The 24,909-nt window shown below is 47.0% G+C and overlaps 1 protein-coding gene across 2 annotated transcripts in view; it reads left to right on the top strand.

The window, feature by feature from the left end:
- LOC139059262 (uncharacterized) overlaps positions 1 to 24,909 on the top strand; it is a 58,375-nt gene that overhangs the window by 16,415 nt on the left and 17,051 nt on the right. For both annotated transcript variants that reach the window (XM_070537442.1, XM_070537441.1), the window contains 5 exons: positions 629 to 726; positions 5,715 to 5,816; positions 13,391 to 13,528; positions 18,068 to 18,293; positions 21,961 to 22,135. In XM_070537442.1, the coding sequence (XP_070393543.1) occupies positions 645 to 726; positions 5,715 to 5,816; positions 13,391 to 13,528; positions 18,068 to 18,293; positions 21,961 to 22,135 (723 nt within the window). In that variant the 5' untranslated portion in view covers positions 629 to 644. The remainder of the gene's footprint in view (positions 1 to 628; positions 727 to 5,714; positions 5,817 to 13,390; positions 13,529 to 18,067; positions 18,294 to 21,960; positions 22,136 to 24,909) is intronic.

Raw genomic sequence — 24,909 nt, 5'->3', positions numbered from 1 at the left:
CTTGGCGCAGAATACCCGGTGCCGGTGCGGCGCGACGGATTTCAACGTATCTTTTTTTCTATTTTGGCCGCTGTTGCTTAATAAAGGAACTAGACTCTTGCTAAGCTCAGTCAATGACATTCTTAGAATACGATTTCGTTAAACATCAGCGATTTAAAGCAACTAATGCCGAATTCGGCAAATCGCACCGATGCGCACCTGGGCGCCATTTCATCCAATGATCGTCGCCACAGGGGGCGCGCCGGTGCCATGTGCCTAATTCGCCATTAGTTTCGGGAGGACAGCAATAAAATTTGCGACGTCATGGTGAGTTGGGGCGGGAAATTCAAGGCGGCGTCGCCAGCCTTCTTTCGTTAATGCACCTTCTGTGGTATAATGATCCTCCTTGCACAGCAATAGTGGTTTTTGGTACTGCAGAGGGGCAATTTATTAATACGGCTACAATTATTCTTTTCTTTATAGTTGTTCCTCTAGGGACCCAAGTATATGGGGCCTCTTTATTGTCACGTGCTCGGTCATGTGCAGGAGTCTGATGATTATGCGCTCCACAAGTGCAAACTGATAAGATAGTACGTAGATCGCTTTGCTATTTTTTGATACACTGCCTCGCTTTTTTTTCGTATCGTAGGCAGAAGAGGGCAGATATGCTGGCTACTTTCTGCCTGGCGTTGACCCTGCTTCTCCTGATTACCACGGGCATCTTAATTCTTATTCTACTCTCAAACGGTGAGTGTGTGCCGTATGCTACCAATGTCTCCTAACGTATTGTACATTGGCATCAGAAAATTGCTGCGAAATGTGGTTACAAGGAAACCACATACCTTTGTCACCCAGGAACATATCAAAGCTCTTCTGATGTAAAAAAGTATAAGGCTTTCAAATGAGAATTAGTTCAATGTTTAAGCTCTTTCTTTTAGGGTTTCAAGGAACCACCGGATGCACTAGACGTTTCGTCGGCTTGATAAATAAAAAATAATGTAGAAGAACGGGGAAGGAGTGGAGGCAATAAGGGGCTGGAGAATGCACTTGGGACAAGCTCCGTTTGTGCAAGACTCAAGTTCATTTACTGTTTCTTGCGTGTAGTTAACGCAGAACAAATGAGTGGTGATTTTATTCCCTTTGGTAATCTAGGGGACCCCACCATGACGGTCGGCATATGCATTGGTTGTTTCGTTCTCGTGTAAAACCCGATAATGGCTGATTTCTTTCACCCAGGGTAAACTTGATCGGTCTTAACCAGATTTTCCTCCGAAGTGTGCTCCTGAGAAAAGGATGATTATAAATGGAGGCGTTAGAAAACGAATGAATGATGCCCCCTTTTGAGATCAAGTAGTCAAGATATACTATACATACCAATAGTATATAAACACTGTACACGCCTCGCTTTCACCTAACCGCCATACGTATTTAAAGTTATGTGATACTCAGCGATTACCAGAATTTACTGGATGAGAGCTTGTTTATATTTTAGCACCCTTGTTTACATTAATACGTCAATAGCTTGTTATGTATCGCATTACACGCACTTTGCAGACATGTAAACTGCGGTGTTGCGATGCATGGGAGGAGTATACGCAGCGCTAACGTTGCTCTGCATTGATACTGTTATCTGAGATGTGGAGAGGATGCTTACCGAACTACGTTACGTTCAGAGAAGGGTGACTGGTTCGTGTGCGTATTATTCTATTAATTTTACTGCAGGAATATATATTGAGAAACAGTAAAACAGGAGGACGACAGACAAGTACGAAAGGCCCAGAAGGTCCCCCCCCCCCCCCAGGATAAATACAGAAATGGTCTCAATGCTGTACGCCAAAAGTGGCTTGCAACAAAAGGAAAAACACCAAATCTGTAAAGCATGCCCATGTGCAAAAATTTTGTACTCGCTATCTTTGATTAAAAAAAGGCGAAAAGCGCAGAGAACCATATGAGGAATCAATCGCCGAATCCATCTTTATTTCTTGTTTTTGATAATTCGTTTCCTTTCGTTTGTGTCCGAAAGGAGACCAATGTTGCTTTGTTTCTCATCTGTATGTTCTGCACTTCGGCCTGCCAGACAACAAAAGCGCCGATTTCTCCACGATTTTCATGCCAGGCCACAAAGCATCCGAGTTGCCCCAGTTCGCCTCTTTGAAAAAATAACACCCAATTTTGACCCCCCGAAAGTCGAAAAAATACAATACAGGACCCTACTTAGGATGTACATGCATGTCAATCTGAATGGTGTCGTCGAGTGCATAAGTGCAATTGAGGTTGTGGCGGAACCCCGTAGGGTCGAGATGGAAAATGGTGAAATGAAACACCAACAATAAAAGATTTAGTAAGGTTAGGTAACCTCACGAAGTCTTTTGTGGTCGCTGTTATCTTTATTTAACCAGAGTGTAGTGTGTTTGAAAGGTCCTTCAAAAACCAAGAACTCTATACGCAGGCGCGATCGTGTCCCGTGTAATTTGATATTGCACGAATTTCATACCCACAGTTCTAGAGTTCTAGGTTCCCTCCAGCAAAGGTCGACAATAAACGTGCACTCCCTGCGAACGAGAGTATAGACGACCGCACGCCAAGTTTCATCCTAGACGCCAGCGCTCGTTTCTCCCCTGGCGGCACGATTTCATCTCCAACGGTGGTTTCCGTCGCCGCTTCCCTTCGCGGTCGCGCCCGCGTTCAGTTCGCGCTGCGCGCGAAACGTCTCATGTTTGCGACGGCGCCTCTTCGGATGACCGGAAATTATTATTGTGTTGTTAACTGTCACGACAGCAATGTAAACATGAAAAGGTTGATGCCACCAGTGAAATTATGCCGATTCACAAGAAAATGGTAAGAAAGAAGCAGACGACAGACATGGATTACTGCGGTGCGCCGAGCGAAGTAAACAACTGGCAAACGAAGCGAGCTCGTTCATTGATCACTCCTGAGTGTATGACGGTTTCTATATGTAACCCACGTGAATTTAATAGTTACTCGGTACATAATCCTTTTATTCATATAAAAACTTTAAGTTCAACGAGCGCTTGTCCTGTCTTCTTTCTCGTGTTTCGTTTGTGTGTGCGCTGCCCAAGAATGGAAACCACGTCTGTTGTATGCGCTAGCAGTAACCGAAGTTCACGCGTGCCGAGAAATTGAATATGTGCATGATGCATTGAACATGACCGGAGTTCATTCCCGCTTCACCACTGCACCGATCGATCGGGTTACTGGACGATACACACCCGCGTCTTGGTCGCGCCGGCATTGCTGAAGCAGGAATGATTAATAATACTTTCAACTTCCGTCTCTTGAGTACTGTTAAAAAATGGCCAAGCTGTCTACATTGCTGCCTCTATTCCATATTGTAGGAGACGTACTAGTTAAAGTTGTGTGCGCATGTCGTACTTGTGCTATGCAGCGATATATCTTGTTTATTTCCGCACAGTGTCGATAGAAATCCGTTGTCGCCATCAGATACAACACGGATTTGTAGCAATCATAATGTGAAATAATAATAATATGTGGGGTTTTACGTGCCAAAACCACTTTCTGATTATGAGGCACGCCGTAGTGGGGGACTCCGGAAATTTCGACCACCTGGGGTTCTTTAACGTGCACCTAAATCTAAGCACACGGGTGTTTTCGCATTTCGCCCCCATCGAAATGCGGCCGCCGTGGCCGGGATTCGATCCCGCGACCTCGTGCTCAGCAGCCCAACACCATAGCCACTGAGCAACCACGGCGGGTAATCATAATGTGAGAAACTGCAAAAATGACTTTAGCTCGTAGGTGCCGTATGTATGTGCCGCATCGTATGTGCTGACGATTTTTCCGGCGGCACATACGATGTCGTTTCCAATTACCTGCTCAGCGTCACTTACATGGTTAAGCAGACGCTGCCCTTTCGCCGCATTGCAGCCATCAAAATAATCGTCAAGCGTACCGATCTTCTTAAAGGCAAATATAGCGTGTGCAGTTTGTTTCACACTAAGGGGAAAACTCGGAACGTATTGCATCGCGATGCGGCAAGCAATGGAGTCGTGCGGCGGCAGCAGCTCGAGCAGGCGCACACGCTTGAGGGGCGGTGTCGTGATCTGCGTCGTCTGCTACGGCGGCGGGCGCTGGCCGCATTTTCGGGAAGCGTGGTACTGTCAGGGGCAGTGCACCGATTTTATCGGTACTGCGGGAACTGAGCTGATATTCTTTACTAAACGTTGTGCGTCGCCAAACTCTGATCCTTCATTGGCGATAATGGAGTTCCACAAACTTCTTTTGACAGCATGGTTCATTTGTTATTTCGAAAGGCCGGAGTACTGCACGTGTGCACGTATATTTCTTCACTGTGTGTGCTACCGTAATGAGCAGCGACAAAACGCACCAAGATGTGCGCGCAACGTGCTCAGTCTTTGTTTGGCTCGAAAAGAAAACAGCACTCAACAATGGGAGTCGAACACGATGAAACAAACGGATACGATTAAATGAAAGTTTTAGGTTCAGACAATGAGCTGGAAGTGATTTTTCTCGATAATCATTCGCTACACTAGACAGACCCTGCCCGCCGGTGGGGAATTGGACACGTCACGCTCGGAACTTCAGTTAGTATCTCGTCATGTCCCCAGCGGCAGCGATGACAGCGCTCATCCTGGAAGGCAGTGAAGTGTAGAATGACTTGATCAGGGATGTGTTCATTCGCTGCACGTCTCAGTCACTGACGATGGTGGATCGAAGCCTATCCTCGAGCGACTGATAGAGGGGATGTTGCGCCAGCGATACTTTCAACGAGCCCCAGACATTTTAAATGATGTTGGCGCCCGGGGATTGAGGCGGCCGCTCCAAGAGAGTGACTGCGCGCTCTTCTAGCAGTTCTTGCACAGCACGAGCAGTGTGGATCGGCGTCCTATCGCGTTAGAATATATAGTCGCCTTCCAGAAACGGGCCGTCAAGAATGTATGGAATCAGTACGTCGTCTATGACTGCCATGCAGCGATGAACTTACATTCGAGGCGTATCAGTGGGCGTCGCGCAACGCTTAGCAAAGAATACCGGCTCCTTTCACGCAGTAACGATGTGATCAGCGCCCTGCACCTGACAGTAGAACGTTTCTCGACAATGCGGCCAGCGTGCGCCGCCGTAGCAGACGACGCCGTTCAAGATCCCGCCCTCGAGCATCTGCGCGAGCTGCTGCGCTTCGAGTTTTCCCCTAAATGTGAGAGAGACTGTACACCGCCCTTCGAAGGAAATGTCCACGCGCACACACCGCGCGCGGCGCGAAACGTGCCCAAACACGCGCAGTGCAGGAGGCAATCAAGGCAGCGCGAACGAGAGATGGGAGAGGGGTACCACCGCTAATAGAATTTTGCTCCGCATGCGGCGCTCTCAACGCCGGCGCAGCAGCGCCGCTCTCGGTGCCGTTCTTGTCTATTCCCTTCATGTTTGAAGGACAAACGCGTACTCGCTCGACTCACGGCTACAAACAACAAAATCAACAACAAAATTAGTTAATTATTGTTTTCGTTTAATTTCCTCATTCTGCGAATTCCGCACCATTGTGCCTTATGAAATGATGATGAGTGCCTGTGTGGTTGTTTGTCTATCCGTCTTTTTCAATATAAATTAGATAAAAGCGCCTTGCTTCTATCCTTAGTTAAAAACAAGCGTGCCGGCGATCCTAAACCAAAGTGACGTGTTGCTGGTAGGGCCGCCCGTGTGCTTTCGCGCATCTTTTGTCATCAATGGTGTCCTTGCAGGTGGCAACGAAATGGACATCTCTATGGCCGACGAAGTGGGTCCCAATATCGACAGACTGGCGGTTCCACAAGGTGTGACTATAACAAAGAATACTGCTACAGGTATGGCCACTGCAGTCACGGACCATACGACCTCGCCGCATAATACTCTATTCCAACCTCAGCAATGGAGAGAAGTGAAAGCCTGTTCCTGGCGCACGGGCTTTTGCTATGAAAAATGAGTACATCGGCACGACGCATTTACATAGCAGGCTGCTGGATCAGCGGATAAATTGATAGCTTTCTGCTTAAGGAAACTCAAACAAAGCGTAAACCACTTAAGACGGATAAAACATTCAATGAGAACTCTATCTGCGTAAATTTATGTGTTGCAGTGTATTTATTTGAAAAAGAAATGAAGGTTCGAGTTCAATTTTTTTATTTACATGCCGAAGTCGCGGTGCCCGAAAGTGAGTGTCGCGTCGTGGATTCCAGAGTAATTTTGCTGCATTTTGGGTGTTGTTAAATGTTAGAATGTTTAACATGTCATATTTCAGTAGAAAGATGACTATTTTTTGTTTCATTTTAATTACACTGCGGACATTTTTTTACCGAAAGAAAGGAATAAATACGCATGAGCAAAGGCCGCCAAAGTCTAATAGGTTGCGGCGATTTGACGTGGAAATATTTAGGGCGAGTCCCCAAGTGCCTATAGTTTTTGCCTTTTCTGGCTTAGATAACCTCTTCTACTCTTCTATAACAGATAAGAGTGATACTCCAGGTATTGTAGAAATGTAACCTACTGACAAAGCAGAAATAACCTCTCTTTTTAGAATCCCTTCGACTGCATTTTTTTTACTAGAATGTCACGTTAGTGTTCATTGAATTGCCTACTATAGGGAGGTCTTGGTAGTAATAAATGGAAATAAAGGGCCTGACAACTGGCAAGAATGTGTTGCGAGACGTTGATAGAAATGAAATGACCACGATTTATAGTGGCAGAATCCAGCACGCTGTTCGCGATTTAGTAGGAACTATAATTTCAAATTGGCAAGGAATGTCTGAAAAACCAGTAAGTGGCGAAGCCTGGCGGCGAAATGTTGCTACTTCGGATGTAGTCTGCTAGATACTATATGCAAGTCGACTGGTATTAAATGCAGCATAAATGTTGCTTAAAATTGCAGTTGGTACATTAGTAGACAGAGGAGGCTTATTCTATGCTTCGGAAACTAAAATCGCACGCGTGGGTACGGCAGCACGCCTGAACACAGTATCACGTGTAAATGCGTCGTTTGGTTTTCGAACCGATTGGTTTCATTTTGACTAGCTAAATATCAAAGCACTTGGACAGGAAAACACGAAAACACGTAGCTATTAGCGCAGAAATACTTTAGCCATTCGGAAAACATGAATCGCAGGGAAATCAACTAGATAAACAAAATCATACTTTGTCACAGCTGTGGCTACACTTGTCGTCTGCCTTCCTGTAATGCCAGCGTATAATCGCTATTGCACTCACCTATTACCGTTTTCAGCATATATCCAATGAACGACTAAATTCTCGCTGCAGATTGAAAAATTCGGATAAAAAAATGTTCCACCGCGTTTTCCGCATTAGCACTTCATGATTGGACACTCTGACCGGTAGCGGTCCATTACACTAAAAATGGGGGAGCCATGAAACCTGGTTACCAGTCTGTTTAATGATGTACTGTATTTGTGAGAAACTCCTCTAACTTGTGGTAGAAGCAGTGCGCATCCTGACGGTGTATGGGCTCAGGTTAACAAGAAGTACTCAGAACGTATGGAGCTAGATACACCAAACAAACAATGATGCTCGGGACAGCAGGGAAGAAAGGACAGAACACTAATTCTAACATATAACATAGATCGTGCATAAACTTGTAACTATGAAACCAAAGGCAGAGGTGCTATGCAGGATACGCCGAGTTTCTCGTTCGCCCAAATTTTACCCGAGTTTGGTACATGGCAGGCAGTGATTGGCATGGAATGCGGAAAAACAGCCGGCAAAAAAAAAAAAGATGTCGAGAAAACCTCGCATATGACGACATAATCGCACCCTGCGCAGCAGACCGCTTCCGCGTCTAAGGCTGCGCAAAGAAACGCGCCGGCGCCCCGAATTGTTGTCAACGTATTGTCCCAATTCAGCAATAACATGACTGTCCGGCTGTCTATATGCACACTTGCAATGAGCCGCTTGCCTGGCCCTTCCCGGACGCAAGAGCATACGTCCTCTTTCGGACATTTTCGTTCTGTCCTCCACCGAATGCGAACAGGGCACATGCAGGAGATTCTTGCATCCACAGTTTCCTTCAACCGAATACGTTAAAACACAACTAAAATATTAAAGATTTTTCTTTCTTAAACAATGTGTTTTTTGTTTTGAATGCTATAAATTTCTGACAATCAGATATTGAGCGAATTATTAAAGCTTGCACTTTTTGTCTCGAGTGGCGACAGTGAGGCGGAAGCTCACAAACAGATACGTTCTCGAGGGTCGCACACACGAGGGAGTTCATACGGCGAGCAGTCACCAGGGGTGCTGCTGCGCTCTTCTCAATATGGTCAGTCTTGACAATAATCTGATCATCGCTTATCCTTTAGGGGAATGGGAAGGCAGCGCCGCGACATATCTGTTAACCGCAGGAGCTTCACTGAGGCTATTAAGGCCGCCGATTTACCAACTAAAAACAACGCTCTACCCATAGAGAAACAAGCAACGGTTGTCGATTCAAAGCGGTGGTGTAGTATTCTAGGCTCCGTATGCAGCGCAGTGGATCAGTTTGTGCACACTATGCCTCCTCGATGCAATACGAAGGAGAGCGTGCTGTTCAGCGACACATTTCCTCGCATGTCATCGCTTGCCCAGTGAAGGTGCCTCCGTGCGCATACACGCAGTATTTGAGTCTATTTCGCAATCCAAGGTGCTTGGCGATTGCCTCTGCCGGAGCTAACAACGATTGCAGAGGGGTATCGTAACGACACCACAGCAATGATATTTAGGCTTGTGAGTGCTCGTGTGTGAAGTTATGAAATGAGACTTCGAACGGAGGGAGGTGGTGCAAGTGTTTATTGCGCAGCGCCTGTGACGAAGAAATTCCATCGCACTTGGTTTTAAAAGCAAGCGATTCCCGAAGCTGACCGTGTTGGCGCCACAGCGGCTCCGAAGCATCACTGGTGGCGGAGTAGCCATCTCAAAATACAGCTGCGATACGTTGTCGTTCGAGAACACTACGCACTCCTCAGCATCGTCGTACACCACGGCGCATCGACGCCTTGCAAGCAGCTACAGTAACGTGCCGATAATTATTTGTTGTGTGCTATGTCGCCACAGTGCAGACAATGAAACCGTGCTCCGGGGCCATCGAAGCCCGAGAAGATAGCTGCATAAGCCAGCGACAGACTACGCTTTGCTTTTGATAGTGGTGCTCAGCGCATCACCGACGACAGTGCGTTGTGCGTGTTCTATTTCGGCGGTCAAGATATGCCTCGCAGCTCAACACCGCATCACTTTTCCCGAAAATAAGTTGGGCGTGGCCCAACCATGGTGAGTGCGGGCATACGAGTTACATGCCTCGTACGGAGTGTGACGTATGGTTTTGATTGACAGGCGAACTCGCGGCGCACTCGTACATTGTGAAACACCGCCGAGTGGAACTCGGGAACATGGTGGCAGCAGCAGCCTGTGTCATTGCATCCAGCGGCAGCAAGCGTCAATATGGTTGTCTGGATCTGTCCACCTAAATGACCGACGGATAGTTTCAGCGTCATTTTCTCCTTTCCAAAACGTCAGTGTGATGACAATGTGATGAGTTAGGCGAAGACCCTCATCTGTGGAGCAGCGTGACAGGCATATTACGCTTTGTGAGCGCAGATAGGAGTGGCCGGGGTGCGCATTAAGAGATAGTGCGATCACTTCGGCTCGCTCCGGCTTCAAGCGCTATGCGTCCACCGCGCTGCAGCGCCAGGCCGGGTTCGACGGCGTCATCGGAGTACTGGGGCATCTGTATGGACCTAGGGTTCAACCCGGACCAACCAACCTGCGAAGGAAAAGTAGTCACAATATACAGGAAGACTCGGAAAGGACGCCGGGCTGCCTTCCGGCGCAAGAGGTGCCGAAAATAGTTGTCGTAGTCATACGGTACCAATGCACTGCACCGGCAGGGAAGCAAAGCAACTGAGTTCGACAACATGGACCGCCCCGGCCGTCCCAACGTCCGAACGAACGTCCGAAAGTCCGAACGTCCTCCAGGCGGCAATTGATTTGGCTCACGTACTGCGTGAGCAAAAGCGTAGAAGTGTTGCTGTTGAAGGAGATGACCGGCGACTTGTTTCCTTTGTCGGAGCGCGCCATCACCGACCGGAGGAACTATGCTCGTGTGGTCGTGAGGGACGAGTTGCAGGCGTGACCCTCACTCGTTGGCCCCGGGAAGATAGTGCAAACTGACGAGTGTGTTCTTCGCGGCAAGCAAAAGTACAATCGACGCCGCCTGACGATCGGCGACAGCCGTTCCGCCAAGCCACCAAAATTACGGTGGTGTTGCAGGCCGGGGACCACGGATCTTCGGCATTGTCTGCGCTACCACAGGGGAGCTGCGACTTTTCGAGGTCGACCGACGAGACGCGGCAACGCGAGGCGCCATTACTGCAGCTTATGTTCAACCCAGCACCATTATTCACAGTAATGAAAAGGCCCCATACAAGTGTATCCCTGATTTATTGGATACTAACGGGCCGATGCTCAATCTACATTGGGAGACAGTCAACCACAGCGTAAACTTTGTGAAATAGTATAAGGTACTTAGAATAGTACGCATATCTGTAATTACCTGTAAGCCCTTTATGTTGGCAAGTAAAAAATAGCGGCCAATGCTTTCCAGTTCGCCCTCGTGCAGCAATTGTTGTGTAGGTACACAAAGGTCAAGCAGCCGTCTACTTTTGTTAATCATTTCTGCTAGAGCGCATACAGCATTAGTTTCGCGAGGCTAACAGCGCTGACTCGGTGTGGTGGTTCATGCGGGGCCCAACAATCGCACATTGTAAGAAGTGTGTGAACACAACAAAAATGATTTCTTTACATTGGAAAGAATTACTCTTCAAACGACAAACTATGGTTGCACTACATGCCGACACAAAATATAATTCATCACAACCGCGAACTCTTTAGAGGCAACTCTTTAGCCCACAAGCACTGTTCAAGGTACATATTTGTCTATCAAGCTCCGTTTTTAAGCTTGGCGCACTTACCCTCGCAGAAGCACTGCTTGGCGTGCTGTTTCTTGATCTTTCTGTTAGGGTTTCGTCGTTGAGGCTTCACTCTAAAGATGCAGGTAATATAGAGGCAGCCTAAAAATCTTTATATAAAGGTCTTAATGTAGAGGCAGTCTAGAAACGTGGGCCGCATCCGAAGGCTGTGCGTCTAACCTCATTCACGGCGCTTTTCAACAACAACAACAAAAAAAAGAAATTCATTTTTTTTTCTTCTCGGACGTAATCGAACCAACGACACATGTGTTCCCAAGCACAGCAGCCGGGCGCCTTAGCACATTGCACTTATGAGTTCCAATTTGAACTGAAGGATTAATTCTTAGTGTTCGCAAGCACGTACGTGCAATGCATGTCGGAGACAGCGCCCTGACTTCGCGGTTGCAGCACAAGTTGCCGCAGCGTGGCTAAAAGAAAACGCGAGAGAGAAGCCTTGCTGCTGTACACGGCTTTTACGCACCAGCGCGCCACCGATACAGTCTCGGGCATAAGGTTTCATACCATAACCACTAGAGGGAACCCTAGCGTTAGTGTCTACGGGAGCTGCAATGGGGACTGTTCATCCAGGACCCTAATTATGGCAAGTACATGAGATTAGCCTAAAGCTAGTCCTTCTGGCTTTGAACGGCTTTGTGAACGTTTTCAGCAAGGTAATGTGTTACAATTGCTATAATAAACATTATTGAAATTGTCCGACGACAAGATTTGAACGCAGAACTAACAGCACAGATGCCGGATATTGGAACTATTACGCCACAGGCCCATGCACCGACAAACGACCTAAAATGCCTTTATGAATTTATTGCGCGAAAGCCAGTGCCTTGAGACGCTTGGCACGTGTCGATTTGGCCTACCTCGACAAGCTACATCGTTGCAATTAGTAGCCATTCTGCGTGTTCGCAGCGTCTTCTGCACTTCGAAAAGTATAGATTGCCCTGAAATTTAGGACAATTAAGGCATATAAAGCGTAATAAAGAAACCCGCAAGAACGCTTGAAACCACAAGCACGAAGATTAGACTAATGCGTATACATCCCGTTATTCTCATGGTGGCTAAGCAATTGCAGCGACATAGTTCCCTCTAGTAATTGTTGTACGAATCTTTATGGTCGCGGAGGCTACGCCATCTCGCAGGTCATGCACAGTTATTCGCAAGCACTTCGAAGTGGTGGCGCTAGATGGGGCAGCGTGTTCAGAGAGAAGCGCGAGAGAGAAGCCTGGCTACGGTACGTCCCGCATGTGTGAAATGTTCAGGACATTGGCGTACTGAGTCAATGCATTTGAGTCCCGCTCAACTTTACACATTTATAAGAAACATTCCTCGCTGCGTTCCATGTAAATCAATCGACTGATAGTGTACGTGGTCCAATGTGGTTTTGTTGCTTTCTTTCGTGGATAACATTCAGTGCTATCTCGGCGCTATTGCGCGGAACACGCTTGATGCAGCAGACACCGTACGTCACATCTATATGAACACGTAGAATGGCCGGCGTATATGTCTGATTGAAATCTATGGATGTAGCGAGCTCGAGCATTATCCCCATTGTTGCTGGATCATCCAATAGCCCTTGGTGATGCTTTTCATATAGAGACCACTTCTGAGCGACATTATTCTATTTAGTGACACCTGACCGAGCATGCTACTTTTGCTGCCGCCGAGCTGCTTAGTGTCCTAATAGAGCTTGCAAGCTCTTCCATATGCTGCAAGGAAAACCGTTTAAGGTTTAATGATCTTATTCTTTTGTATGTCTATACGCGCGGCCGTACAATTGCACGTGACAATAACTTGATATTTCCATAAGCTTCAATTTATGACACACAACATTTAAAAGGGAATGCGTTTCGTTATCTCTAGCGCTCGTTTTCACGGTAGTCGTAATTTCATCACTTGGAAGAGGCACCCGTGCAAAGGGCATGTGCACTGCCGAAACCAATTTGCGGATCGCGATTTAGAGCTTGAGACGCCTGAAGTTCTGCATGCAGAGATAGTAGCGTTCGGGAAAGCCACCCCGCTCCTCTTCTGTCGCTGCTCCCTCACCCGGTGGGCGTTATAGGAAAGGGGAAGGGCAGTCGCCGTCCACGCCGGAGTCAGCACCGCTGAAGACAACGCCCACACGAAAAACCGGCTTATAGGCGTAGCGATATACACTACGGTTTTAGATGAACTTGTTAAGGATCCTGTTCTCTACGAGATTATGCAATGAAAGAAGAAACGCTACGCAAGATCTTCACTGTAACAAATATATGCCTTCAAGTGCGCCATTTTCTTAACGAAGCGAATAGCTTCAATAATGAAAGAAGTATTATATAATTTGATTACCTTGACACTCATCATCGATGGTTCCCGCACAATTTGCTTCATATATACAAGAGTGCCCCCATTTACAATTTTTGTTTTATTTTCCTACACAGAAACACACACGTGGCCAGCCTTCGGGAGTACGAGCCATAGGACAACGCCAAGTCCGACGACGACCACGAATTCTACGGCCACCCTTACGAGCCCGGCTACAACCCCGACGACGATGACGCGAACTACCAAGGCACCCCGTGAGCTGTGCAGAATGAGCGAAGTTCCCGCTTTAGCTCAGCGTATTCATTCAACCGCACACCCATGCCTCATACACGCTACACATTCATTTCACAGGCTTCATCCTAGAGTGTCTGTGAGTGACTAAGAGTATGAATGGATGTGAGCATAAGCAGGAGTGAGAGCCATCGAGTGCGAGTGGACGTAGTATATATAAGCACAAAGACACACACACACGCGCGCACACACAGGAACACACACACAAAGACGCGAACACATCCGTGCGTGTCTTTGACCGCATGCGCGTGACTCGGTCAGCGCAGGGCGAAGTGGACCTTTAATGGCATCAGACTGCGCATCATATTACAGAGTTAAGGCATGCAAGCCTGTGTTAACTGAGTACCGGTGAGTGGAGGCGAGTATCAGCGGGAATTGGTGTCGGTCAGCTTGAATGGAAGCGACTATGAATGCGAGTGAGTGTTGGCGAGCGTATGGGAGTATCCACTTATTATGCCCACCTATAGTGCCGCTTGCCGCCGTGTCCACTTGTTCAATATATCAGGCGACAGTGTGTACTATACTACAAAGAAAAAAAAAGAACGAATAGGAAATTTAAACCAGAACAAAAAACTTGTAAGGTTCGGTATACATGAGACACTGGCGTCCATGGTTGGTTAGAACCGCGTCACGTGATACACTCGTCTTTGCAGGAGTAATCAAACCCTTACGTGGATGAAGTCAAACAGCGATCCTCGTGCTTCTTTGAGTTCACATTAAACTATTTAATTTGCGACCTCATGCGACCTGCGCACCGACTGTACGCATGGCTGCCCCTGTCACTTGCACTGGCGTTCTCCGTCAGCGCGACCCGACCATCTTTTGCGGGACCGAAGGATATGACGTGGAAGACTGGCTCTCCTCCTACGAACGTGTAAGCGCTCGCAATAAGTAGGGCGACGTGTCTAAAGAGAATAACGTCATCTTTTACCTTGCTGACGTCGCAAGCATATGGTTTAAGAATCACGAATCCAACATTTCCCCCCGAGTTGGTCCGCATTGAAGACAAATTTCACCGAAGTGCTTGGCCGCCCCACTGTACGCAAGCTACGCGTCGAACAGCGTATACGCCAGCGAGCAAAGCAACCGGGCGAGACTTTCCCCAGTTATATTGAAGATGTGTTGGATCTTTGCAGCCATGTTAATCCAGTGATGGTGGAGGACCAGAAGATCAACCATATTCTGAAGGGTATTGAGAACGACGCATTTCAAATGCTGCTGGCCAAGAGTGCAACCAGCGTTGCCGTACTCTTCAACCTGTGTCAGTTTCGGTGAATTGCGTCGCCAACGTAACATCGCCCGCCAAACATCCCACAGGCTGACTCGGTCTCGGCCATTGCACTTGCCGCTGGCCCCATACCGATCCTTCTACTTTCATCCTTCAGCTCAAGAATTTCATTCGCTAAGAAGTGGCCGTCCAGCTGTCGCGGCTCCCTCCCACCCAGGAGCCAGTCTCAACACTGACTACGGCCGTGCAACAAGCCATTCGTGCCCAAATATCTCACGCACTTGCCCCGGTTCGCCCACCAGCTCCTGTGACGGCACCGCTCTCTTATGCCGAATACCAGTCGCGGGACACACCTCCGCGTTCAACTATGCTGCCGCTGTCGCATGGCCACCCCCACCGTCATATTCCGTCCCAACACCAACGCACCGCGTTCCCCCTGCTCCCGTTCCACGGCAGTCACCCCAGCCGACGCGTGGCGCACGCCAAACAATAGGCCTATTTCCTTCGCCTGTGGCATTGCTGGTCACGTTGTGCGCTTTTGTCGTCGTAACATGTCCTCGCACGGAGACGCCTTCGACCAGTTTCCCTACGCGCCAAAACCTGCTGCTGAGATGCGATGCCAAGATGCCACTGACTCGCCGCTGGGACCCTGCGATCGCGACCGCGATTCAGACAGTCGCCGTTCTTCTCCACGTCGACGGTCGCTGTCACCTATGCGTCGTCGGCCACCTACTGCCGAGGGAAACTGACTAGCGCAGTTCCGGAGGTAAGAACTGCAAGCTCATCGAACTTTCTAAGGCCTCAATTTTCACCGCAGAATGTCATTGACGTCCATGTGGAGGGAGTATCCGCCCAAGCGCTTATCGATACCGGGGCCGCCGTTTTTGTAATTCATGAAAATCTTTGTCGCAAGCTGAAAGAAGTCGCGAACTCTGCATCTCGCATGGCACTCCGCACTGCTAGCGCGCAACACAGTCATCCTACAGCTGTATGCAAAGCCCGTGTAGTCACCCGGAACATTTCGCACGTCCTCAAGTTTTTTGTGTTGCCCTCCTGTTTTCATGATCTCATCCTCGAGGGGGACTCCCTGTCACGTCATGGTGGCATCATCAATTGCTCTCGCGCGCAAGTGGCCCTTTCGGCACCAACCCTAGTGTTCACAAAATCTTCATTGATAATTGATACTGATCTACCTCCGAAGACGTCGGTGCTTGTGATTTTATTCTGTAATGGCGTGCCAGACTCAACAGTGGCATTTCCGCCATCTGACACGTTTGCTCATCGCAAGGACTTATTTATACCGTTAGCCATCCTCACTGTTAGGTCTGAATCCGCTTTGATACCCATCTGTAAACCACACCGGTATCCAGTTACCATACTGCGCGGTGAGACTTTAGGATTTGTGCAAGCTGTCACATGTATTGAAGACCTTGACGTTCACGATGGCGCCACACGTTTACACCTGGACGCCATAACTCCCGTCTCATCAACACCGCCTCCAGCAGTTTTCGACAACGCCGTCGCCGTAGACCTTTCACCGTCTCATCGCACCTAACTTCTTACTCTACTGAACGAGTTGTTTTTTTCGTTCGACTGCACCGAATCATGCTTGAGTCGCACAACAGGTGTCTCTCATGCTACCGACACCGGTTCCCATGCCCCCTTGTGATAGCGTGCGGATCACGTTTCCGCAGAAGAGCACCGGGTTGTCACGGAAGGAGTGGACGACATACTGCAGCGCAGCGTCGTTCAGCCTTCTCAAAGCCCTTGGTCGTCACCTGTCGTTCGGGTGGGCAAAATATGGCGCCGTTCAGTTTTGTATCGATTATCACCGCCTAAACAGGATTACAAGAAAAGACGTCTACCCATGGCCTCGGATCGATGATTCTCTTGGCTGTCTGCAAGGTGCCGAATACTTCTCGGCTCTGGATCTCCACTCTGGCTATTGGCAGATTCCCATGGCTGCGGCTGAGCGCCCAAACACAGCTTTCATCACTCCCGATGGGCTGAACGAGTTTAAGGTTATGCCTTTCGGGCTCTGCAATGCTACCGCTAACTTCGAGCGCATGGATGATACCATTCATCGCAGACATGAGTGGAAGACCGTTACTTGCCGATTCGGTCATTGACCCTTGCTCCGTGATCCAGTTTACCTCGCCGTGCCTCGCGGTAGGGGTCATTGCCCCCTGGTTTTTCTTGGAACCGAGGCGGAAGCCCGATTGATGCGCCACCCCAGCCGCTCAGCAAACTTGCCTTTTTATTTAATAAAACCAGTCGACTCTCCATTCTAAAGCTGTCAGCACGTGTATTGTTTGCATTCGTCAAAAATGCAATCAATTAATTTCTCAAAACCCATAAAGGGAACAAAAAACAAAACAAAAGCGGGAGATTTGATGGTTAGAACACTGCATGCGATTACTAGCAGTGGTATAAAACGCAAGCACCAATGAAAAATTGTGTATGACATTTCAACAAATAAGACACCTGGCTACGAAAGAAAAAAATCGCCAGAAATAATGTCATTGGATCACAGCGAAACAGAACTGCGCCTGCAGATATAGTTCGTTCACACGTCTAGCCTTCAATGCGCATGTCCGCATTAGTACAACACTTTCAGGTGTTCGGATCACCCAGGTTGGTTATTCGATGTCCAAGAATAATACAATGGCAGAAATTACGCATTTACTTAGCTTAACATATGGGAAGAAATGAATCTACCTATCGAATCGACACTTGTTCACAGTTTACAGTTACGATGCAGCCGATCTTGTAAACCGAACGCGCGCTTGAGAGCAGCACGATACCACTGCGCAAGCGCTCCGTCAAGGGGTTTTTTTTTTCATATTTTGCGGGCTTTCTTTGAAACCCGGAAGAGAGGATTACGTGAGGCGTATCGCACAGGAAACAACTCTATCGGTGATTTCTGAAGGTGCGCTACAAATCTGCTTATCTTACTTGGGGTCCTCAGTCAATAACTAAATGGTTGGGTAATCAAACAACTAGTGAGTTATTTGGAAAACAAGAAAGTTGCCTGAGTTACTACAGGCCAGTGGAATAGTATGCGCTCGACTCAATTCGCTTCCGACGCGCTTTTCATTTTTAATGTATCGGCACAGGTTACTTAGGACACCCTGTATATGCATACATCAGGTATGTAGTATTAATATTATATGAGAACGTTAGCTCGCTCCGTCTAGGTAGGCAAAATATTTCTCTATTCTGGTGAGAAAAGACTCCATTGGCTTACGTCGTGCTGTTGGTGCGTCGTCCGCAGGAAAATCGCTGCTGGTGGGTAGGCTGCTGTGCACCCTGCGTTACGGTTTCTCCCGCGAAACGTTCGTCTTTCCCGCCGACGGAGTGTGCGCCATCACCACGTTCAACTCTCTCTTCGTGACTGGCGGCAACACGCTGAGTCCCCCATACCTTCCTGACTTCAAGTATTTCTTGGAGACAGCCAGCAGTCACAACGAAACGGAGTACGGCATCGGAATCGACCACGAGTGAGTGCACCAACCATGGTATTGCCTCAGCATCACACAATATGGCCATCGTACTGCGTCACTCATTGAGCTTTCAATGCATTTTTTATTAGCAATATAGTCTCGTTTCCTAATTACCGATTCTCTTGTAATAGTCAGTTTACTTCTATCAGATGCCCGTAGTTAAAGTAGACGGCAGTAGGACCAGAATCAACACACCCACATACAAAGGAGTGTTTTCACTTACTTCAGAAGCTGTAGAAATTCCATAACTTGATTTTCACCCGCTAAATGGCAGCGCTTCTTAAGTAGGAATGATGGGAAAAAATACATTTTAATATACTTTTAAAATAAAAAAATAAGTACACTTTTAAAATAAAATACACTTTAATGTTATGCTACAGTATTGGTCGAAAAGCTTGACTAGAAGTAATCAAAATTATCTTCGTGTTTCGTCCTAGAAAAAAATGTGCTGCCGTTACGTAGCAGCAAAACGGGGTATGGTGATCTTGCTCGCAAAAAAAAAAAAAAAAATCGGGAGCGGTGCCTGGATTTCATCGGTCTGCAGTCGGCTTAAGGCAGAGGAAAAGGATGAACCAAACAGATAATGCAGCTGCTCGAATAACGCGCGGAGTTCTTCGGGGGCCGTAACACCAATGAAATACTAGGCACTGTATGGAAAGTAAAAATGGTACCATGTAGTACACCTCTAATTGCAGCCAGTCGCCTATGTGGCTGGGGTAGTGCAATCGACATTTAAGGAAGATACTCCAAAGTGCACCGCGTCGGCGTCACTCGCAGGGGAGCATTTTATATTTCCTTAGTTAGGGCTGGATTCTTGAGAGCGATATAGGCTGCTTTCGTTGTTTGTATGTGCTTGCAGTGTACAAGGACACTTCCCGAAGCCGAATAATCTGTGTTGAATGAACTGCGACAATATGCTCTGGAGAGCTTTATTATACAACTTATTGCAGGCGACATAATAAACCAAAATACTTTGTGTACGTAACGTCCATAACGTATTGGGGTGCCTCGGGACACTGGGCATCGTAGCGTAAAAAAATCACGTAACAGCTTCGAGGACATGTTAAGCACTTTTTAAATATAAACTTGCATTCAATTCACAAACACTGAACACTGCACCTAAATTGGGCAGGTGTTTTTCTACGTCTGTGCTTTATTTCATCTAGGTGGCGTTTTTAGTTACGTCAGGGCTGCTGCATAAATTTTGCGCAGCTTGTAAAATGCACTCATTATCCTCCAGAGGGCTTGCTTTAATAATGTATCTTAAGCCCTGCCATAAACCCATCCACTTGGACCTTTCCCTACATGTCACCCGCTACCTGGCCTTTAGTTTCACCAAACAGAAAAAAATGGAATTCCTGTATTTCACCGAGAACAGTGGATGAACTTCCTGTCACGCGTGGAAATACCGTAAAAAGTAGGTTGATAAATTTTTTGTAAAGTTATATAGAATTAGGCCAGTTACAAGCAAGTTACCCGCAAGTGACAGGAAAGTAACGTTAGTGTTCACTCAGGCGTAGCTCTCATACACAATGACAGAAAGCTTGTTCAATTTAAAAGAAGTTCGAAGGAAAAAATCACCGATGCTTACGGCACTCCCTAATGCAAAATTCGACGGCAGCTCTTCAGGTGTTTCGAATTCCACCTGTTGCGTCACTCGTTGTTCAGAAAAATGCGTGAACATGGGAACACTTGTCTCGCGCGGAACGCATTATCATGCTCATTCTCTAGCGGTGGCGGCGCCGGCGAAGTAGCACATGAAATGTGGGGCTGAAACACACGTCAGCGCTTTATTTCCATGTACTGTATCGGTGAACGTGTTCGCACAGCGCTCGCCACATGCCCTAGCAATGACGTCATCCATGCACTACGGCACAGGCTGTTACAGCGCGATCTCGTGATCCAGTGCGGCACTCTGCTTTTTTTTCCTCACCCTTTCGCCATACTCTCCGCTTTCTGCCTCATGATTTCACTGCAGCTTCCTCCTCCGCTTTACTCTTCGAGTTCGCTATTGCCCTCTCTTCGCTGCTCTCCGAGTTCGTTTTTATGCGTTGCATATTGCAATCACTCAGTTCAGCCCTTGGGCGCGGCCAGGCAGCCACCATTGACCTTTAGCGCAACCACGTGACGTGACGTCACGACAGCCGGAGGAAAAGCTGGGCCCCAACTCGCGCAGTATGCAACGCATTCTTGGCTTAACCATGCTAAGCCTGGCCATTTTTTTCAACCTTCCCTGCGCTCGTTCGCTCGATTACGCCGACGCTGACCGCAGGAGCATGCAAGTTGCGCTCTAAAAGAATTGGTAACCACGCATTCCGAACGCTACATACAAATTCGGGTATTAACAGTCAGCGTTTGTCAATTGAGGTGAGCTCGAGTCACCTAAATCTAGGCAACTCACTTCAAGCACTTAGTCAGTTTGTTGAATTTAGCAGCTCATAACAATATGGAAGGGCGGAGAGGTTCGAGGACGTTTGTGTCTGCGTCGTAATGGATGTTGTTAACTGGTGGAGCAGCTTGCTGTAAATGAAATTGCGCGCTCTTGTCACAAAATTGCCGGGTGTTCGCGTTATGCGCACTGATTTAGCTGCGACGTATTTATTATTTATTTATTGATTGATTTATCATTGTACTCTAAGGGCACAATGGGCATGAAAGAGGGAGTGAGTATATGGTTTACAAAAAATCAAAAGAATTCAAGCCTATAAGGACAAATAACATAAGCAGGCAGAAACAGCCGGAAATAAAAAGACAAGGAAAAAAACAGGAACATTCGAGTCATTTACAAAGAGGATCGGTTACAGTGGTCTTGATTGATGATGCATCGGCTGAGGTGGCGATAGAATAGGCAGGGTGGTTTCACACAGAACAAATGCTTAACATAAAAGAAAGCAGGGACGTGTCAATGGGACAATGAAGAACAGAGACCTTATCGCTGTACTCGCTACGGGATGATACGTACATTGGTTGTAAAATGAGTTGCTGATTTAAAGAACGGGGACGAAATACTTTGTGGAATAAACAAAGACGTGAGATGTAGCGCCGAGTTGGAAGGTAAGAAAAGTTAAGTGATCATTTCATCTGCGAGACACTGGTGGTACGTGAATAGTTAGAGATAATAAAACGGGCTTATCGATGCCGAAGGGATTCGATAGATTGAATGAGAGTGCGGTGAGCCAGATCCAAAACTGCGCGCGTGTATTCGAGTTTCGGACGAATGAAACGATTAATTTTAGGCGCTATGGAGCTCGGAAAAAATTACGTCGGATATAACCGAGAGTGCGATTTGCACCAAGTATGATGTAGTCAACGTGAGTATACCATGACGAGTCATCAGATGCGTAAACACCGAGATATTTCTATGTAGACACGCGCCCGAGTCTGATGCCCTTATTTCTGTATTATGAATGCACTGAGGTATAGTGCTTCGTGAAAATGTCACGCACTTGCATGTAATTATGTTAAGCGACATTAACCATCTACTGCACTATTCAGAAACTTTGGTTAAATCAGATTGAATAACGAGTTCATCATTGGGGTTATTTATCTCGCGATACCTAACGCAGTCATCTGCAAATATATTATTTAGCCACCCAGATGAACGTATTCTTACTGGAACAAGCAACTTTATCTCAACAAAATGACGTCCTTTTTGGCGCTGAAGTTTTTGCAGAAACGACATGCGGATGACTGCTCTGGTTGCGAAGCAGACAACGAAGACGTACTTAAATGAGCTGTGGTCCAACCGGGTCTACCACTACGGACAAGTCAACACACCTGCAATAATAGCGAAAGGCAATACTATCGAGTACATCACGCAATCAGCAAAAGGCCTTCAGGTTTGTACGAAACTCATACTTGTGTAATTTCCATAAAGTGATCAACAAACATGGATTTTGCTTCACGGATAGGTACGAAACGAGGGAAGTGAAGTAGGCTGGGACATGGGCTGGAACATAGGAACATGAACTGGACTACCACACCTTACCTTGAGAACTGCTCTAAGCTTTGCATTTGAAGTTGCTCTTGAGAAACTTCCATCAAACTTGCGAAAAGTGCTTCGTAAGGAATTACACTAAACGACAGATTTATTTCTGCAGACACCACTTGAACTGTTTACATACTAAAAGTTATTTTGCTGGAGCTCCAATACCGCCTGTCGGCTCCTCAATAGTGCTTGCACTGTACGTCACGTTTCTTGCACTGTTTTAATGATAATACTTAAATGAATAAATAATGTCCGTTTGTTCGTTCGTTCGCAAAAATATTGCCTGTGCCACTGAGTCCACTCTTGTTACCTCAGAGCCACTGACCCCAGAGCAGAGTCAGATCCTGGGCTGCACAGAATGATGCAGAGTAGCTGAGGGAGAGAAAGGGTTCATGCCTTAGGCAACAAGAGCCTACGAGCTTGCACAGAAGTGTTGATAAAAATTTTCCCGAAATTCGGCAGGGCGAGGCTCTCAATACTAAATTTGTGGCAAAAGGTACAGTTGCAATGTTGAGGACTTGTTCGTAACTTTGTATTTGTCAAGCTGTCATCCGCCTCTAGACATCTTACTTTCTATGTGCTAAACTATAGTTGTATGAATATTGAGGAAGATGCATGCACTGTCGGCGTAGGTGGAACAATTGAGGTAGCGATGCGGTGCGATCACAATAGCAGGGTGTGAAATCGCTCGTAATTTGAGATCTCCCTGAACTAACGAAACTCCATTGGGTTTGCAGGTCTTGATACTTAACAAATCGGGCATGCAGTGCGTAAATAATATGGTGACTTGCATTGTGGCAGGGGGTGCAGTGATTTGTTTGTTATACAGTTTTTAACCATACTGATTTTTTAATAAGAAAAGCTATGGGCGTAGGGAGCGTGGCGGTGTTCCAGGTAGATCCTTCGGCGAGGCCGATATACCTTGAGTGCTAGTAAAGTAAGTATTAGAAGAATAATTAACATGAAATGTTGAATAACCTTCAGATGGAGCCTTGGAAGCAGTTGCTTATATGGCAAAGTTGGAGGCAATCACATTTTATCGCAGTCTTACTTTATTCCCTACCTTGAAAGTCTCACCTACTTCGAGATATTCATAATTGAATTTCAACGCTCAATCCCAGCAACGTCGAAACCTGGCTAATCTGTGTTATAGGTAATCTTAGAATTCAAATGCTGTTTATTGCAATGGCCACGAATCGAGGCAGCAATATTGTTGCATGCGGAGCCAAAGCCGAACTTTCCTGTGGGATGTCGTAACTCGCGTGACGTTAAGTAGCGGAGAAAACAGTGTTTCGTACAACGCCTTTCGGTTTTAAAACACCTCTTTGGTATACTGACGTGGAATCAGAAATGAACTGCTTCTTTTGAAGGTTCTAGTGCGCGCTTCAGATCATGATTGGAATGACGCGCTGCAACAACATACTAGCATGAAAATTCAGAGTTTTTTGTGACCGGTGGACTCAGGCCTGCTTTGCGAGTCAACAAGCGTCTATGAAGGCATGCGTCGGTTGACGGTTGAAATTTTCTCCCGTGTTCTCAGAAGCCCAAGTCACTGTGCTCACTAAAAACGTGAATTGCACAACTGAACTTGTCGTCTGTCTGTCGGTCTGTGAGCATTTTATTGCGATAAGTGCTTGACGTTCGCTATATAAAATTTAGCGAATGCGATCCCGGCTTCTGGTAATACAGCATTTGCTCGGCAGCAGTAAGAAATGCGGTCGAAAGTCTTACAATGCGTCATCATGGGGACAAGTGAAAAATCGTGTAGATTTGTTGTTGAAAGTTGCTTAAAACAGAGGGATCGAAACACACGTGAAGCACCCTATGAATGCTAACACCTTAAACGAAAGGTTCACAGAGGAGCATTCACACCTTACAAGTGTATAGGCAGTGGGTAAAGTGCTACTGTAGCGTTTCCTACTTCGCCCAAGTTCGCAATATTTGATTAAAATGCCAACGACAGAAACGTCTTCCATCTAATATGTTTTATTTACCATGCACAAGAAAGGTCGGATGGTTCCCTTGAAAACAATTTCAGCCGCACCCATACCACGATGAATGTTGACGTCAATGCGATTAGCATTGAACCAACGTAGCGAGATCCCGTATTGCCACCGCCGAAACGCGTCATGTGTAAGATGTGTAGGCAGCAGCGTTTCTCTCCCGCGCTTCCCGCTAAACAAGCTTCGACATGTAGCGCTGCGGCTGCCAAATTGGTGCGTGGTTTCGATTGGATTGCACGCATGGAGCGGTCATGGACTGAACTGCGCACAGCACCGGAGTAGTGTAAGGGATTTTTTTGTCAGTACAGATAGTGCACTACAGTGACACATACTCAGTGACCGAAGTTGGCGTCAAAAAGGTTAATTGATGTGCAGAACACACGTAGTGGCACGCATCCAATGACCCACGTTGGCGGTAAAAAGGTAAATACACAAACTTACTGCAAGGTGTGAGAAACTCACAACGATTGCTAATGGCATTATTATGGTATGTGCTTTGAACATGTAGATTTGATAGTACTAGGCGCTCTGCCGTTAAGATGAAATCCGTGTGGAGTGATGTGCCGGCTTTAATATTGGTATTTACTCTTTACCTTTACTTTACCTTCCGGATACGTTTCGT

The sequence above is a fragment of the Dermacentor albipictus genome, chromosome 4 (genome assembly GCF_038994185.2).
Source record: "Dermacentor albipictus isolate Rhodes 1998 colony chromosome 4, USDA_Dalb.pri_finalv2, whole genome shotgun sequence".
In the NCBI taxonomy this organism is placed as follows: Eukaryota; Metazoa; Arthropoda; class Arachnida; order Ixodida; family Ixodidae; genus Dermacentor; species Dermacentor albipictus.
Note: the sequence above shows the minus strand (reverse complement) of the source record. Positions and strands in the feature narration are given on the sequence as shown.